Source organism: Thalassophryne amazonica, chromosome 13 (genome assembly GCF_902500255.1).
Source record: "Thalassophryne amazonica chromosome 13, fThaAma1.1, whole genome shotgun sequence".
Taxonomy (NCBI): Eukaryota; Metazoa; Chordata; class Actinopteri; order Batrachoidiformes; family Batrachoididae; genus Thalassophryne; species Thalassophryne amazonica.
Genome location: NC_047115.1, coordinates 31,603,797 through 31,620,504, shown reverse-complemented (window position 1 = coordinate 31,620,504; position 16,708 = coordinate 31,603,797). Strand labels below are relative to the sequence as shown.

Here is a 16,708-nt window from a genome sequence, read left to right as displayed (position 1 = left end):
TACCTTTGCAGCATATGAAGTCTTCAGGTGCTTCCTGTCTGACTGGACAGCGATGAGTCTTGCATGCAAACCAGTGACCTAAGGCAACGATGTCTTTGGTAATAGGTCTCTTCGGAGGATCCACTGTGCCGCAGGAAAGACTTTGCTTCAAATGGCTGATTACTTAGGGAAACTAAGATCAGGTGTAGCAGCAGGTCAGTGTCAGAGGATCAGAGGACCAGAAATTACATTTTGGACATGCTGCGCCTTTTTCTGGGCATGATCAAGCATGCAGGTGCATCAGTGTTGAGGACCTTAATCACTGGAAAAGGCCAAGGCGATGTCCATATTTCACATGGCTGCAGTAGATAGATGGCTGCTTTTGAGTGGTGGGAGTAGTAGTTGTCCTGCCTGGGTGGTTTCCATCCAGGACCCATGGTAGCCTGACTTGACATGACCTAACCTGACCTAAACTGCAGAACACAAACTTCATTGTATGTAATGTGCAATGGCAAATAATGCATGTTCTATTCTATACCCTAATGAGGGAGGAGACTCTTCATTTAAACTCTTCAAGATAATGAGTAACTTCAAGTAGGCTGAAATGGAAATGCACCACAGTTTCTTAGAATGTTTTGCAATCTTCTCATTGCATCATAGCCATTTCATACATATACGCAATGATCTACCTGAAATAACTCTAACTCTCTCAGATCCTCAGATTTGACCTCAGATTATTAAAAGTACCTTCAAAATAAAAATAGACTTTGTAGTGCAGCAATAAATCATGCTCACTATGTTCATGATGCCCCATTTTTGCCAAATGTATAGCCTGCACAGTTTATTCTTATACATTAAAATATTTCTGTAATTGTTTTTCAGTGATTTTTTTTTTTCTTCATTGTTTTTGCATTTTTGAGAGCCTGTATGTGTTTCGCAATTTGAGAGGTGGTGTTTTCAAAAAATAATTATACATACAATTAACTTAATTAACTAATTAATTCATCCAAAACCTGGTAAGTAATCAGATTAATTTTTTAATCACCTAACGTATGTTGCATCCGGAAAGTATTCACAGCGCTTCACTTTTTCCACTGTTTGTTATGTTACAGCCTTATTCCAAAATGGATGTAACTCATTTTTTCCTCACAATTCTACGCACAATACCCCATAATGACAATGTGAAAAAAGTTTTGTTTTTTAGATTTTTGCAAATTTATTAAAAATAAATAAACTAAGAAATCACGTGTATGTAAGTATTCACAACCTTTGCCATGAAACTCAAAATTGAGGTCAGGTGCATCCTGCTTCAGTTGATTGGACATGATTTAGAAAGACACATACCTGTCTACATATGAGGACCCCCAGTTGACAGTGCATGTCAGAGCACAAACCAAGCATGAAGTCAAAGGAATTGTCTGTAGACCTCTGAGACAGGATTGTCTTGAGGCACAAATCTGGGGAAGGGTACAGAAATATTTCTGCTGTTTTGAAGGTCCCAAATGTGCATCAACAAAGCATTGAGCAAAGGGTGGAAAACTTGTGTACATGTGATTTCTTGGTTTTATTATTATTGTTGTTGTTATTGTTATTATTATTAATACATTTGCAAAAAAAAATTATTTTTCATGTTGTCATTATGGGGTGTTGTGAGTAGAATTTTGAGGGGGGGGGGGGGGGGAATGAATTTACTCCATTTAGGAATATGGCTGTAACATTACAAAATGTGGAAAAAGTGAAGCACTGTGAATACTGTCCAGACGCACTGTATACACACACATTATATACATAGCAGCAACATTCTGACCTGTCAGTGACAGCAGCTCAGTGTATATGGTCTCCAAGCAGCAAACAGACACCAGCACACATATTGAAATGCTTACACAAAAACCAGGTAAAAACTAATTATTCCTTTTGACATTTGTTATTTAGAAGCCTAACAGCTGAAGGAATAAAGGAGTTTGAGTAGTGGTTTGGTATCTTCAGGGGTGCATATAGCGCCGCCCTGAGGACAATAAAACAAATTGGTTAGAGAGAACAGGGCAAGGTCAACTAATAATACTTTTTTCCGTTTTGGACTATTTTTTTTTCCAGCTTGGACTCAGGTCTTTTAAGCGCACTCCATTAATCTTGGAGCAAGACTTTAACAATGCTGTTTAGACTGTTCTTGTCCTTCACAGGCACCCCATTAAACCAGCACATAAAAAAATTAAAAGACTTTTGATGAAAGAATAATAAAAGTTACAGAAAATATTTTTAGAAACACTTAAAGAGTTCAGCTTCCACATCAAGTGGATTTTTTTGTTGTCTTCTTTTAACAGTTGACATCAATCTTTAGTTGAGAGTCAAACACTGTCCCCAAGTAATATCATTAAACTTTTGGTTAGCCCCTGTCTTTCCTAAAGTCAATGATTAACTCCTTAGTTCCTGTTACATGAAGATCAAGGTACTTATCATTGCACCATTAGATAAAGGGAGGAAGGGCACAGTCACTATCTGACTGTCAACACCGAAAGTCCTGAAGCAGCAACACTCAGAGACTTTTGGGTTCCACCGACACCATCTGAATAAAATGAAGCAAGAGGAAAGATGTATCCATATCAAATCAAAGTATACAAGTCTTATAATCAAAGCTAACATCAATTTGATTGCGATCCAAACCCTAGCAGAGAATCAAATTATTCTACAAAATGGATGTTTGATGCAGATAGTCCTGGAGAAATTAAACTTGTGTGATGTCAACTTTATCATATTTTGTTCAAGCTACGCAAATGCAATGTTATGCAAAGGGCGTAACAATTCTCCTGCAGTGTACAAAGACACGAGGCTGTCAAAGAAACCACAAACTTGTGGTTGCAACAAACTGACAGCTAAGCAGCTTCTAATGATGGCTTCAAAGCAGCACTGGCTTTTACATGAAGACACCTCTGGGCTACAGTTACCCTGTTGCACATACACATACACACAATCACATAGTCACAATCAACTTTTTTACTGTTTTTACCACATAACTCCATAATATTCAGGCACAGATAGTTCAGATTATACCTTTTTGGAATCTTTATGATCATACAAATAATGTGGCATATTTTACAATATGATTGGAGCATTTTTCAATTTTCATTTTGAAAAATGGCTGCCATTGAAAACTTACAATTTCTCAATTTCCAATTTTATTTTAAATATCTTTGGCTAAATCTGTGTCCATTTTTGGTGCTTTTATCACAGAATGCACTATTATTTTGCTCTGCTGTTCCACGAGTAGTGAAACTGAACTTGAAGAACACACATACCACCCTCTCCAGGGGGTGTGAGAGGGAGATTTATATATACCCACTGGTGGCTACAGCTGCATGATCTCATAACGTTTCATGTCGTATTTGTTGGTATCACACACACTGAGTGTGTTTGCCACCTTACCCATTAAACATCAATGTGATAAACTATCTCGGTCCAGACTATCTGCAGAATATCCTGTGTGATCCAGAAGTGCACAGACATTCAACAGGGGAGAAAAAAGTTTTTTGAGTTAATGTGTTTGTAGTCACTAAATTTATAAACATATTCCAATCAGTTGTGATGGGCAGCGTCAGTGCACAACCATTTTCAAATCTCTCCGGAGATGTTCAATCGGATTCAGGTCTGGGCTCTGGCTGGGCCACTCAAGGACATTCACAGAGTTGTCCTGAAGTAACTCCTTTGATATCATGGCTGTGTGCTTAGGGTCATTGTCCTGCTGAAAGATGAACCATCACCCCAGTCTGAGGTCAAAAGAGCTCTGGAGCAGGTTTTCATCCAGGATGTCTCTGTACATTGCTGCATTCACCTTTCCCTCAATCCTGACTAGTCCCCCAGTTCCTGCCGCTGAAAAACATCCCCACAGCATGATGCTGCCACCACCATGCTTCACTGTAGGGATGGTGCCTGGTTTCCTCCAAACACGACACCTGGCATTCACACCAAAGAGTTCAATCTTTGTCTCATCAGACCAGAGAATTTTGTTTCTCATGGTCTGAGAGTCCTTCAGGAGTCCTTCTGTCTAGCCACTCTACCATACAAGCCTGATTAGTGGTTTGCTGCAGAGATGGCTGTGCTTCTGGAAGGTTCTTCTCTCTCCACAGAGGAATGCTGAAGCTCTGATAAGATGACCATCGGGTTCTTTGTCACATCCCAGACTAAGGTCCTTCTCCCCGGATCTCCCAGTTTAGACAGGTGTCCAGCTCTCAGAGTCCTGGTGGATTCACGCTTCTTCCATTTCCAGATGATGGAGGCCACTGTTGGGACCTTCAAAGCAGCAGAAATGTTTCTGTACCCTTCCCCATATTTGTGCCTCAAGACAGGACTGTCTTGGAGGTCTACAGACAATTCCTTTGACTTCATGCTTGGTTTGTGCTCTGACATGCATTGTCAACTGTGGGACCTTAAGTTCCAGTCACATAGCACTAATGAAGGACACCAAAGCCCAAATGAAACAAGAAATCTGGACCTACGTTGACTTTCGGAGACATCATTTAATCATCGTCCAGCTTTGTTTCTGTAGCTGGCGATTCTTCAGAATTTTCAAACTGTTGGAAAATGTGAACGAATCCTGATGACAACCTCAATTTGTCCATATTCCATTTTGCTTTCTGTCTTGAAGGTTCCTCATCATTTCCATAGTTCCCGTACCGTCAGCGTTCTGTTTGATGGTCGTCCAACTTTGTCCAACCTCCCAAGTCCGATGTCTTGCACGAATGTCCAAATCAAATCAAATAAATTTTATTTATATAGCGCCAAATCACAACAAACAGTTGCCCCAAGGCGCTTTATATTGTAAGGCAAGGCCATACAATAATTATGGAAAAACCCCAACGGTCAAAACGACCCCCTATGAGCAAGCACTTGGCAACAGTGGGAAGGAAAAACTCCCTTTTAACAGGAAGAAACCTCCAGCAGAACCAGGCTCAGGGAGGGGCAGTCTTCTGCTGGGACTGGTTGGGGCTGAGGGAGAGAACCAGGAAAAAGACATGCTGTGGAGGGGAGCAGAGATCAATCACTAATGATTAAATGCAGAGTGGTGCATACAGAGCAAAAAGAGAAAGAAACACTCAGTGCATCATGGGAACCCCCCAGCAGTCTAAGTCTATAGCAGCATAACTAAGGGATGGTTCAGGGTCACCTGATCCAGCCCTAATTATAAGCTTTAGCAAAAAGGAAAGTTTTAAGCCTAATCTTAAAAGTAGAGAGGGTGTCTGTCTCCTTGATCTGAATTGGGAGCTGGTTCCACAGGAGAGGAGCCTGAAAGCTGAAGGCTCTGCCTCCCATTCTACTCTTACAAACCCTAGGAACTACAAGTAAGCCTGCAGTCTGAGAGTGAAGCGCTCTATTGGGGTGATATGGTACTATGAGGTCCCTAAGATAAGATGGGACCTGATTATTCAAAACCTTATAAGTAAGAAGAAGAATTTTAAATTCTATTCTAGAATTAACAGGAAGCCAATGAAGAGAGGCCAATATGGGTGAGATATGCTCTCTCCTTCTAGTCCCTGTCAGTACTCTAGCTGCAGCATTTTGAATTAACTGAAGGCTTTTCAGGAAACTTTTAGGACAACCTGATAATAATGAATTACAATAGTCCAGCCTAGAGGAAATAACTGCATGAATTAGTTTTTCAGCATCACTCTGAGACAAGACCTTTCTAATTTTAGAGATATTGCGCACATGCAAAAAAGCAGTCCTACATATTTGTTTAATATGCGCATTGAATGACATATCCTGATCAAAAATGACTCCAAGATTTCTCACAGTATTACTAGAGGTCAGGATAATGCCATCCAGAGTAAGGATCTGGTTAGACACCATGTTTCTAAGATTTGTGGGGCCAAGTACAACAACTTCAGTTTTATCTGAGTTTAAAAGCAGGAAATTAGAGGTCATCCATGTCTTTATGTCTGTAAGACAATCCTGCAGTTTAGCTAATTGGTGTGTGTCCTCTGGCTTCATGGATAGATAAAGCTGGGTATCATCTGCGTAACAATGATAATTTAAGCAATGCCATCTAATAATACTGCCTAAGGGAAACATGTATAAAGTGAATAAAATTGGTCCTAGCACAGAACCTTGTGTAACTCCATAATTAACCTTAGTCTGTGAAGAAGATTCCCCATTTACACGAACAAATTGTAATCCATTAGATAAATATGATTCAAACCACCGCAGCGCAGTGCCTTTAATACCTATGGCATGCTCTAATCTCTGTAATAAAATTTTATGGTCAACAGTATCAAAAGCAGCACTGAGGTCTAACAGAACAAGCACAGAAATGAGTCCACTGTCCGAGGCCATAAGAAGATCATTTGTAACCTTCACTAATGCTGTTTCTGTACTATGATGAATTCTAAAACCTGACTGAAACTCTTCAAATAGACCATTCCTCTGCAGATGATCATTTAACTGTTTTATAACTACCTTTTCAAGAATTTTTGAGAGAAAAGGAAGGTTGGAGATTGGCCTATAATTAGCTAAGATAGCTGGGTCAGGTGATGGCTTTTTAAGTAATGGTTTAATTACTGCCACCTTAAAAGCCTGTGGTACATAGCCAACTAACAAAGATAGATTGATCATATTTAAGATCGAAGCATTAATTAATGGTAGGGCTTCCTTGAGCAGCCTGGTAGGAATGGTGTCATGTTGATGGTTTGGAGGAAGTAACTAATGAAAATAACTCAGACAGAACAATCGGAGAGAAAGAGTCTAACCAAATACCGGCATCACTGAAAGCAGCCAAAGATAACGATACATCTTTGGGATGGTTATGAGTAATTTTTTCACTAATAGTTAAAATTTTATTAGCAAAGAAAGTCATGAAGTCATTACTAGTTAAAGTTAAAGGAATACTCGGCTCAATAGAGCTCTGACTCTTTGTCAGCCTGTCTACAGTTTTGAAAAGAAACCTGGGGTTGTTCTTATTTTCTTCAATTAGTGATGAGTAGTAAGATGTCCTAGCTTTACAGAGGGCTTTTTTATAGAGCAACAGACTCTTTTTCCAGGCTAAGTGAAGATCTTCTAAATTAGTGAGACGCCATTTCCTCTCCAACTTACGGGTTATCTGCTTTAAGCTGCGAGTTTGTGAGTTATACCACGGAGTCAGGCACTTCTGATTTAAGGCTCTCTTTTTCAGAGGAGGTACAGCATCGAAAGTTGTCTTCAATGAGGATGTAAAATTATTGACGAGATACTCTATCTCACTTACAGAGTTTAGGTAGCTACTCTACCCTGTGTTGGTATATGGCATTAGAGAACATAAAGAAGGAATCATATCCTTAAACCTAGTTACAGCGCTTTCTGAAAGACTTCTAGTGTAATGAAACTTATTCCCCACTGCTGGGTAGTCCATCAGAGTAAATGTAAATGTTATTAAGAAATGATCAGACAAAAGGGAGTTTTCAGGGAATACTGTTAAGTCTTCTATTTCCATACCATAAGTCAGAACAAGATCTAAGATATGATTAAAGTGGTGGGTGGACTCATTTACATTTTGAGCAAAGCCAATAGAGTCTAATAATAGATTAAATGCAGTGTTGAGGCTGTCATTCTCAGCATCTGTGTGGATGTTAAAATCGCCCACTATAATTATCTTATCTGAGCTAAGCACTAAGTCAGACAAAAGGTCTGAAAATTCACAGAGAAATTCACAGTAACGACCAGGTGGATGATAGATAATAACAAATAAAACTGGTTTTTGGGACTTCCAATTTGGATGGACAAGACTAAGAGTCTAGCTTTCAAATGAATTAAAGCTCTGTCTGGGTTTTTGATTAATTAATAAGCTGGAATGGAAGATTGCTGCTAAACCTCCGCCTCGGCCCGTGCTACGAGCGTTCTGGCAGTTAGTGTGACTCGGGGTTGTTGACTCATTTAAACTAACATATTCATCCTGCTGTAACCAGGTTTCTGTAAGGCAGAATAAATCAATATGTTGATCAATTATTATATCATTTACTAACAGGGACTTAGAAGAGAGAGATCTAATGTTTAATAGACCACATTTAACTGTTTTAGTCTGTGGTGCAGTTGAAGGTGCTATATTATTTTTCTTTTTGAATTTTTTTTTTCTCATTTTTTGGACACCACTCAGCCAGCCAGCAATTCAAGGAGAACATGCGGCTAAACATGTCACTCCTGGTCCGATTGGGGAGGGGCCCAGAGAAAACATTGAGTCTGACATTGTTTTTGCAAAGTTACACACCGATTCAATGTTAATTTTAGTGACCTCCGATTGGCGTAACCGGGTGTCATTACTGCCGACGTGAATTACAATCTTACCAAATTTACGCTTAGCCTTAGCCAGCAGTTTCAAATTTCCTTCAATGTCGCCTGCTCTGGCCCCCGGAAGACAATTGACTATGGTTGCTGGTGTCGCTAACTTCACATTTCTCAAAACAGAGTCGCCAATAACCAGAGTTTGTTCCTCGGCGGGTGTGTCGCCGAGTGGGGAAAAACGGTTAGAAATGTGAACTGGTTGGCGGTGTACATGGGGCTTCTGTTTAGGGCTACGCTTCCTCCTCACAGTCACCCAGTCGGCCTGCTTTCCCGGCTGCTCGGGATCTGCCGGAGGGGAACTAACGCCGGCTAAGCTACCTTGGTCAGCACTGACTACAGGGGCCTGGCTAGCTGTAGGATTTTCCAAGGTGCGGAGCCGAGTCTCCAATTCGCCCAGCCTGGCCTCCAAAGCTACGAATAAGCTACACTTATTACAAGTACCATTACTGCTAAAGGAGGCCGAGGAATAACTAAACATTTCACACCCAGAGCAGAAAAGTGCAGGAGAGACAGGAGAAGCCGCCATGCTAAACCGGCTAAGAGCTAGTAGCTGCGCTAAGCTAGCGGATTCCTAAAAACACACGAAGTGAATAATGTGTAAATAATTTAGAGGTGATTCAGCAGAGGGAGTTCTTTAGTTAAGGCACGTGAAGATTACACTGTGAAACAAATCGTTATCTAGTTATCTAGATCAATCTAACTGCGCAGATTAAACAGCTAACAGATACAGCAAAACACCGCTGTGCTCCGGAACAGGAAGTGATACAATACCGCAGTGAGAGCCAACCACCAGTAGAGATGTTGACGATATCTGAGCAGATCAGTAACTAAAGCTCAGATGAGCTGAACGTGACTTGTCCATGTGTGGGCAAAAACCAACGTTTTCATACAGAAACAATAGTGACAAGAACGTTTCATCAACTACTTTAACTATATACACACGTTGCAGCCGTCTCTGGCTGGAACGTGCATGTGCGTGCACGTTGCAAAGCCAAACCTGTTGTCAAGACAATCAGCTCTCACACCTGCAGGCTGGCTGCAGTTTTATTTTGTTCTTTTATGCACTGTGGACTCGCAAGCTTTTTGGTGATGGGAGAAGTGCAGGCTCATTCGTCCACTTTTTCTCAATGATTTGTGATTTTGTGACTTTTTTTTCCTTCATTCAACTATCGCCATGTGCCGTGTGACCAGGCCTGATATGTAGACGGGGGTGTGCCTTTCCTAATCATGTCCAATCAGCTGAATTTACCCAAGGTGGACTCCAATTAAGCTGTAGAAGCATCTTAAGGATGATCAGTGGAAACAGGATGCACCTGAGCTCAATTTTGAGCTTCATGGCAAAGGGTGTGAACATGTGATTTATTTATTTTTTTTAATAATAAATTTTCAAAAATCTAAAAAAAAAAACTTTTTCACATTGTCATTATGGGGTATTGTGTGTAGAAATTTGTGGGGAAAATTTTATTTCATCCATTTTTGAATGAGAGTGTAACATAAAATGTGGAAAAGTGAAGTGCTGTGAAGATGCTCTCTCTCTCTCTCTCTCTCTCTCTCTCTCTCTCTCTCTCTCTCTCTCTCTCTCTCTCTCTCTTTTTTTTTTCTCTCACTCTCTCCATATATGTATATCCTAATAAAAACACCTTTTTGAAGGCATGTCAGCAGATTATTGATTTTTTTTTTTTTCTGGTTATGTGCACAAATTACTGATTAATCAAACCTTAAACAGCTTCTAACATAAATTAATTTAATAGTGTTCTATTTTTGGGGTAATGATCAAGTGGTTAGGTTGGCTTCAGTGCAAAAGGTTCCCGGTTCAAACCCCACCCCTGCCACATTTCTCCATGTCATGTGGAGTTGCGTTAGGAAGGGCATCCAGCGTAAAACGTCTGCCAATTCAACATGCAGGTCCACCTCAGATCTGCTCTGGTGACCTCACTGAAAACAAGGGAACAGCCGAAGGGTCTTACTGATGGTGTTCCAGTATTAGCATCGGACGTTCTTTCAGTAAACATTTTGTCAGTGGTCTAGTGAAAGTTTTGTACAGAATTTATGTTAAAATGTCTTTAAACTATCTTTTGTTTTCATGATGAGCACATCAATCCTTGTCTTTTCTTAGTGCGTCCTCTAGTGGTGGTTAGCAACAAGTGCTTCAAAACAAGATTTAATAAATAGATAAATAAATACATAAATAAAGCAGCTAAAATTACGGGAAACAGTAAAAAATACTTATTTGGCTGACAACTTTGCTCACTTTCGTTGTTTGACGTTTCAAAAATTCTTCTCCAGAATATTCCTAAAAACTAATTCCAGCCCATTCTAAAAAAAAAAAAAAAAAAAAAAAAAAAAAATTAAAACAGAAAATGCTTTAATGTCACGTTATCTGGCACATATTGCGCTGCTGTGAATTATAAACACATTTATGATAGAATACGAAACATTTCATAGATGCTTGTTCCTCGAAGGAAGCCAAGTGAACGAGGGAGGATATGAGTGTCCTTCACCAAATTTAACTTTTTGGGGGGGAATTCCCACATTGAAAGAAGAAAACACCCAGATTCGATTTCTGCGCAGTTCTACTTTGTCTACCATCATGTTTAATCCCGTCGTCTTTGTTTGCTCCGTTTTCTCGTGCTCTTTGAGTATTTACGCAAAAACTGACGTACCGCTAATCAGCGAATATTTCGGCGCCAGGAGGAGCTACGAGGAAGTGAACCCACATCTGTTAGAGGACATTCTTTCTGTAAACACGTCGATTCTGCAGCCCAAGTCTCCTCAGTGTCGACAGATCCACCTGACGGCTATAATCCGACATGGAACCAGATACCCGACGACCAAAAGCGTGGAGAAGATGCAGGAGATCCACCAGCTGGTCCTGCGCAACACTTCTGGTAACTCCAGCTGGCTACATGAGATCCAGACCCTGTGGAGCATGTGGTACACTGTGGACATGGATGGAAAACTGGTCCAGAAAGGAGTGCGTGATCTCAAGCATTTGGCTGTCAGGTTGTCCAAACTGTTCCCCTCCCTGATCTCTGAGGAGAAGCTGAGAGGTGGACTCATCAAATTCATAACCAGCTCCAAGCACAGGTGTGTCAACAGCACTTTGGCCTTCAAGGCAGGACTGACCCAACTGTGGGCTATTGAAGGTATCTCCACCATCACCAGAAAGCTCACCGTTAATATTACGTGCATCAGCTCTAACATGATCTTCTTCCTCCAGATGAGGAGTTTGAGCATGCGGTGAATGACACTCTGATGAGGTTTTTTGACCGGTGCGCCAGATTCCTGCAGGATGTTGATAAAAATCCGGCAGCTGTAGCAGAGGTCAACAAGTTCAAGACGGGGCCAGAAATGAAGAGAGTCCAGGAGAAGATTGCACACCATCTGGGAGTGTTGCAAACCCTCATCACATACGGTCATCTGCACAACGTTTACGACATCAGGCAGCTGACTGATTTGTGCAGATCCATTCACCAGAATCAAGTTTGTTTTTGTGTTTTGTCAGATTCACCCCCACAATGATCTGATTCTGATCATTCTGGCAGCAGAGATGGTTACGTTCACATTACTGTTTAAAGTGACTCGACAAACTTTGTCTTTGCCACACCTTAAAATTAAAATTTTAATCTAGATGTTTCACATTCGTGTTTTTGCATAACTTGAAACAGATTAGGCCATTTTCTCAATAACTGCAATGACAAAGTAAAAAATAAATTACATATAAACGTAATATAGTCATATACACATTTGGCATGATCTGACCACACAAATGCTCACTCATTATTATTCTTACAGCAGTCACATTGCCAGCTGCAAATTTGTGCACTAGGTGGAGCTGTTTTCTTATTTGAAATTGCACCACGTATAAGGTTGGACTTTTCTTTGGCCTTGAATGAGGCTACATTTAACTGATCTGGCATCTCCTGCAAACTCGCATGTGGAAAATTTTTGGCTCATCATTGTGAATAAGGAAACTGTTTTAAAAAAGGGCACTGAATCAGATATTATCAGATTTCATTTATCAAACATCAATGTGTGCATATTAATCAGATATGTAGTGAACTTTTGCCAAATGCACTTAAAAATGTGGTTGTGAATACAATTTTCAAAAAGATCAGACATAGGTAGTACAGCCACAGTGATTTATAAATTATTCATCAGCTATTAAATTGATCAACGGCCATTTTGATAATTGATTCATTCTTATGAGTCATTCAAAACAATTCTTTGATTTCAGCTGAAATGGGAATTTTTTTCAGGTTTATTTTTGTAGTTTCTTTACAGATATTTGGCAGTAAATTGCCACTTGTGGACAAAGCAAGACATTTGAGAGCATCTTGTGCTCTGGAAAACTGACTGACATTTTATTGACCCCTTTTGTTAGATTTTCAATTTCAATTTATTTTCCTTTATATAGCGCCAAATCACAACAGAGTTCCCTCAAGGTGCTTCACACAGGTAAGGTCTAACCTTACCAACCCCCAGAGCAACAGTGGTAAGGAAAAACTCCCTCTGAGGAAGAAACCTCAAGCAGACCAGACTCAAAGGGGTGACCCTCTGCTTGGGCCATGCTACAAAGATAAATTACAGAACAATTCACAGAACAACACACGGACGAATATACAAAAAAATGCTGTTGGCGCACAGGACAGGAGGGTCGCCAACACAAATACAACTCAGTTTTATGAAACAAACAGTTTTCTCAATTCATTGATTTTGAAAATAATTGTTTATTTCAGCCCTGAAAGGTAGGCAATTTGAACTGGGTATCAAGACTTGTAAATGAAGCCTTAGCATCATCGACCTCAGTGAGGTGTGAGACTTGTGTGACAATGAACAACTTTGGACACCTTTGGAGCTTATAAGTACACTTTTGTTAATGACATCAAAGATAAATAATAATAATAATTCAGGCTTCTCTATGTTATACATTCCAAAATAATGCACTTTAAACTCGCAATGAAAAGAAATCTCTATGGCATGATATAAATTCTGTAGAATTAAATTAAAAGCCAAATATTGCAGTGTATAACTATGGACAGCCTTTAGACTGTCTGACAACTAAGTCATCACTTTTACAGCTAGTCTTCAGGGTAGTAATTATAAAATATAAAAAAAATGCTAAAATACCCTTGGCCGTATATGGCATTATGTTTTTATAATTTGCATTTGTCTAGTTAATTATTAAAATCCTATTGTCATACGTACAATTTGTACATGTTCAAATCAAATCAAAATTTGTTCATGTTGTGCAAATCAAGGAATATTTGTAGATCACCCTCTGTGCATTAGCAGTTATTAATGAGACAGCTAGATTTGAGTTAGCAGAAGTTAGGGTGCAAGCTAACGTCCGCAGAATGTGTTGTCAGTGACTCCAAAGGTGTTATCAGGTTACAAAAATAGTGTTTTCAGTTTTAGAAGTGTTTATTTCTCACTAGCTTTTACATAATATACCAGAAATTAAGCTGTTAGCAATTAGCTACACCAGGAAGTGACATCGCCATGCTAACCTAATAGGACTCAACTTATGCTGAGCACAGATAGACATACGTGTTGTGTGTTGGGGGTGTGGCTGGATGTTTTGGTGTTCTTTTCTTTTCTTTGCTCCTCAGGTGGCATGGAAACTGATTTGTCTGTGGAGAAGGTGCTGGCTGAAGAGTCCTCACCCTCATCAACATCGTGTGTAGCACCTGTGAATGGTGCTCACATGCAACCTTAAAGACTTTCAGCTGAAGCAGATAATTGGATGGCGTTCTGCTTTTAAGGCATGTGTGATTCAAGCAGAACTGCCGGGAACTCGACCTTGTGATGTTCGTTTGTGAGACGCTGAGGACCGCACCTGGGTTTTGACACATCGAGCCCGTGAAGCAAGGAAGGGTGAGGACACATGCTGTCAGCACACATTAAAGGTAATTAAGTATTTGACTAATTGTTGTATAGTAACTTGGTGTTTTGTTACATAGTATACTTGAATTGTGATGAGAATTGTGCAGCTTGCTTCTCACTGCTGTGGCGTGCAGGATAAGTGATCCTCCACTTGTTGTGAGAAGCTGCTCATTTGCATAAAGATAAAAAGTACAGACCTGAATGTGTTGCTGATAGCCTGTGTCTTTTGAAAGATATTGTTGTAACTGCTGACTTACCTCACATCTTCTTTGCTTCACAGAGAGTCAGTTTGTGGTGTCCACCTGGGGGTGTTTGTCTGGTGGTAGTGGGTCCAGGAGTGCCGGACTTCTCTCCTTGCGGGCGTTGGAGAGCGTGCCAGCAGTCACTCCTCCAGAAGGACGTTGGTTTTGGTTTTGTACATTTTATTAGGCACAGGTGAAAAATAAATTGTTTTTGTTGTTGGAACCGCTTTCTGGTTATTTTTAGCGCTGGGTTCTGTCTGACGCAGGTTCGCTCCTCAATCCGCGTCGACACATAACAATACGGACGAAAAGCATTTGCATTACCTGATGGCCATATTTGATGGCCTTGGGTAAAAATATAAACAGCATGGTAGATTTTTCTGAAATAGACAACTCTCAAAAACTGAGCGACTGTGCAAGAAGGGGACTGGTGAGGGAAGCCACCAAGACACGTATGACAACTCTGAAGGAGTTATAGGCTTTTGTGGCTGAGTGGAGAGACTACATATGTAATTTTTGTCTGTTGCATCACCAGTCACAGCTTTTAGTAGAATGGAACAGAGGACTTTATCACAAGAAGATGGATAAATTATCAGCTCAACTCTCAGATGTGCCAGCAGACTGTCGCTTCAGTTTCATAAACTCTACACAAAGCTGTGTAAGTGGTAATACAAGCGACAAAAGTTTCACAATGCACGGTAGTTCCAGAGACAGCAGTGAAAGCCTTCGACTCCTTCAGCATTGTCATTGGTTGTGGTGGCTTCCCTCACTACTTTCTTGGGTGGTAACATTACTACAGCCAAATGATGAAGTTCACAGGACTCTTTGTTAGGGAGCAGCATATACATAGTAAACCCACGGGTTTAATGGGAAGAGTTTATTACATTTTGGTGGAGTTATAGTGGTCATAGCGTTGCTTTGTTGCACTGTCAGTTGGCAGCATCATGTCAATCCGTGTTGTCCCTTCACAGATATGGCCAAAGCTGCATTTGCTTGTGTGCGTATGAGTTTGCCATCAAATCTGTGAGCTCTCCCTGGTGCCATTTCTTCGACAAAGACGATGCACAGGTAGGAGTCTTTAGCATTTAAATCTAAAATGTTGTCATGAAGTTGCGTAAAATGTTTCTGTTTAAATCTGAAGGCATGAAGATGAAATTATGAAAGATGAAGATTCATCTTATACGAAATGTTTAAAAAATCATGTTTCACTACAGCAATTGTTCAGAGGCTTTACAGAAGGGCAGAGATGGAAAAAGAATGTGGTGGTCTTTCCTGCACAGTTAGTGGTTTTATTTTTGAGTTATTTTGTTCCACACCAATGTCAGGCCCCCGTCTCAAATAATTATTTTATATTGCTATATCTTTGGCAACAGAAAACAGTTTCTCTGATAGAACTGAAGTGGACGGGGAGCAGGATCCTCTTGTTCTTAATGCTTTGGTAATAGTACCCATGTGCATAAAGACAGTCAGGGCTGTAAAAATCTTGAACCCTGACCTTGACCTTCAGTCAAATCAGGTTGAAAATCAACTCTTTGACCTTGAATTTTGCCCAAATAAATTCTTTAAGGGCAATTACCAGATCATTCTTCAATGACGTACCACCTTTAGCAGGAATCAACAAAAAGGACCAGGAAGGAGTAGGCCACAAACAGGCAAACATCACCTTCACCTGATTGACCTTTGGTAATTTGATTTCACCTGGGCAGTTCCAGAACCCACCTGCACATCTGTGCCAAATGTGATGGACATCGGACTGAAAATTCACTCCAATAACATTGACTTTGCCAAAACAATGCCTTTCGGGAAAATTCTGGAGTCAGCCTTCAACCAAATGTCAAATTTGTTGGAAATTGGCCAAAGAACTTGGGAGGAATAATGGAACAAACAGACAGAAAAAACAAATTTTTGATCTTTGACCCCAGTGATCTTGACCTTTGCTAAAACAAACCCCTGGGTGTCAGCCTACATACAGACAGCAAGTTTGGTGAAAATTGGTCAAAGTACCTTGGAAGAGTAATGAAACAAACACACACAAAAACCAGCATTTATCAAGTTTATATATATATATATATATATATATATATAAACTTAATAAAACAGAACCTGCACTGTCCAATACTATAGTAAATGCCATCGTGTTGTAATAAATCTTGTTTATTTATTCATTGGTCATCATAAGAAGCATATTTTGTAATCGCTGAGATCACCTTAATCATCTTAATACAGTTCATTAGCATTAAATGATCCTATATAACAAAAACAAAATAAAATAAACAGCGCGATTATAATAGGGTCCTCGT

The 16,708-nt window shown here is 40.0% G+C and overlaps 1 protein-coding gene across 2 annotated transcripts; it reads left to right on the top strand.

Moving 5' to 3' along the window:
• Nucleotides 1-10,775: 10,775 nt before the first annotated feature.
• Nucleotides 10,776-15,466, top strand: LOC117523078 (multiple inositol polyphosphate phosphatase 1-like). 2 transcript variants are annotated; one of them, XM_034184498.1, is made up of 3 exons: nt 10,776-11,426; nt 11,501-11,695; nt 15,380-15,466. In XM_034184498.1, the coding sequence occupies exons 1-3, from the start codon at nt 10,871-10,873 to the stop codon at nt 15,433-15,435; spliced, it is 807 nt and encodes a 268-aa protein (XP_034040389.1). In that variant the 5' UTR covers nt 10,776-10,870; the 3' UTR covers nt 15,436-15,466. The 2 variants fall into 2 exon arrangements, with proteins under 2 accessions (XP_034040389.1, XP_034040388.1); XM_034184497.1 differs by lacking the exon at nt 15,380-15,466 and having other exon boundaries at nt 11,501-11,982.
• Nucleotides 15,467-16,708: the final 1,242 nt, after the last annotated feature.

Coding starts and splice junctions, on each gene's coding strand:
- LOC117523078 (XM_034184497.1), top strand. CDS start 10,871: ATGTTTAATCCCGTCGTCTTTGTTTGCTCCGTTTTCTCGTGCTCTTTG. Junction 11,427..11,500: donor CCAACTGTGGGCTATTGAAG/GTATCTCCACCA, acceptor TTCTTCCTCCAG/ATGAGGAGTTTGAGCATGCG.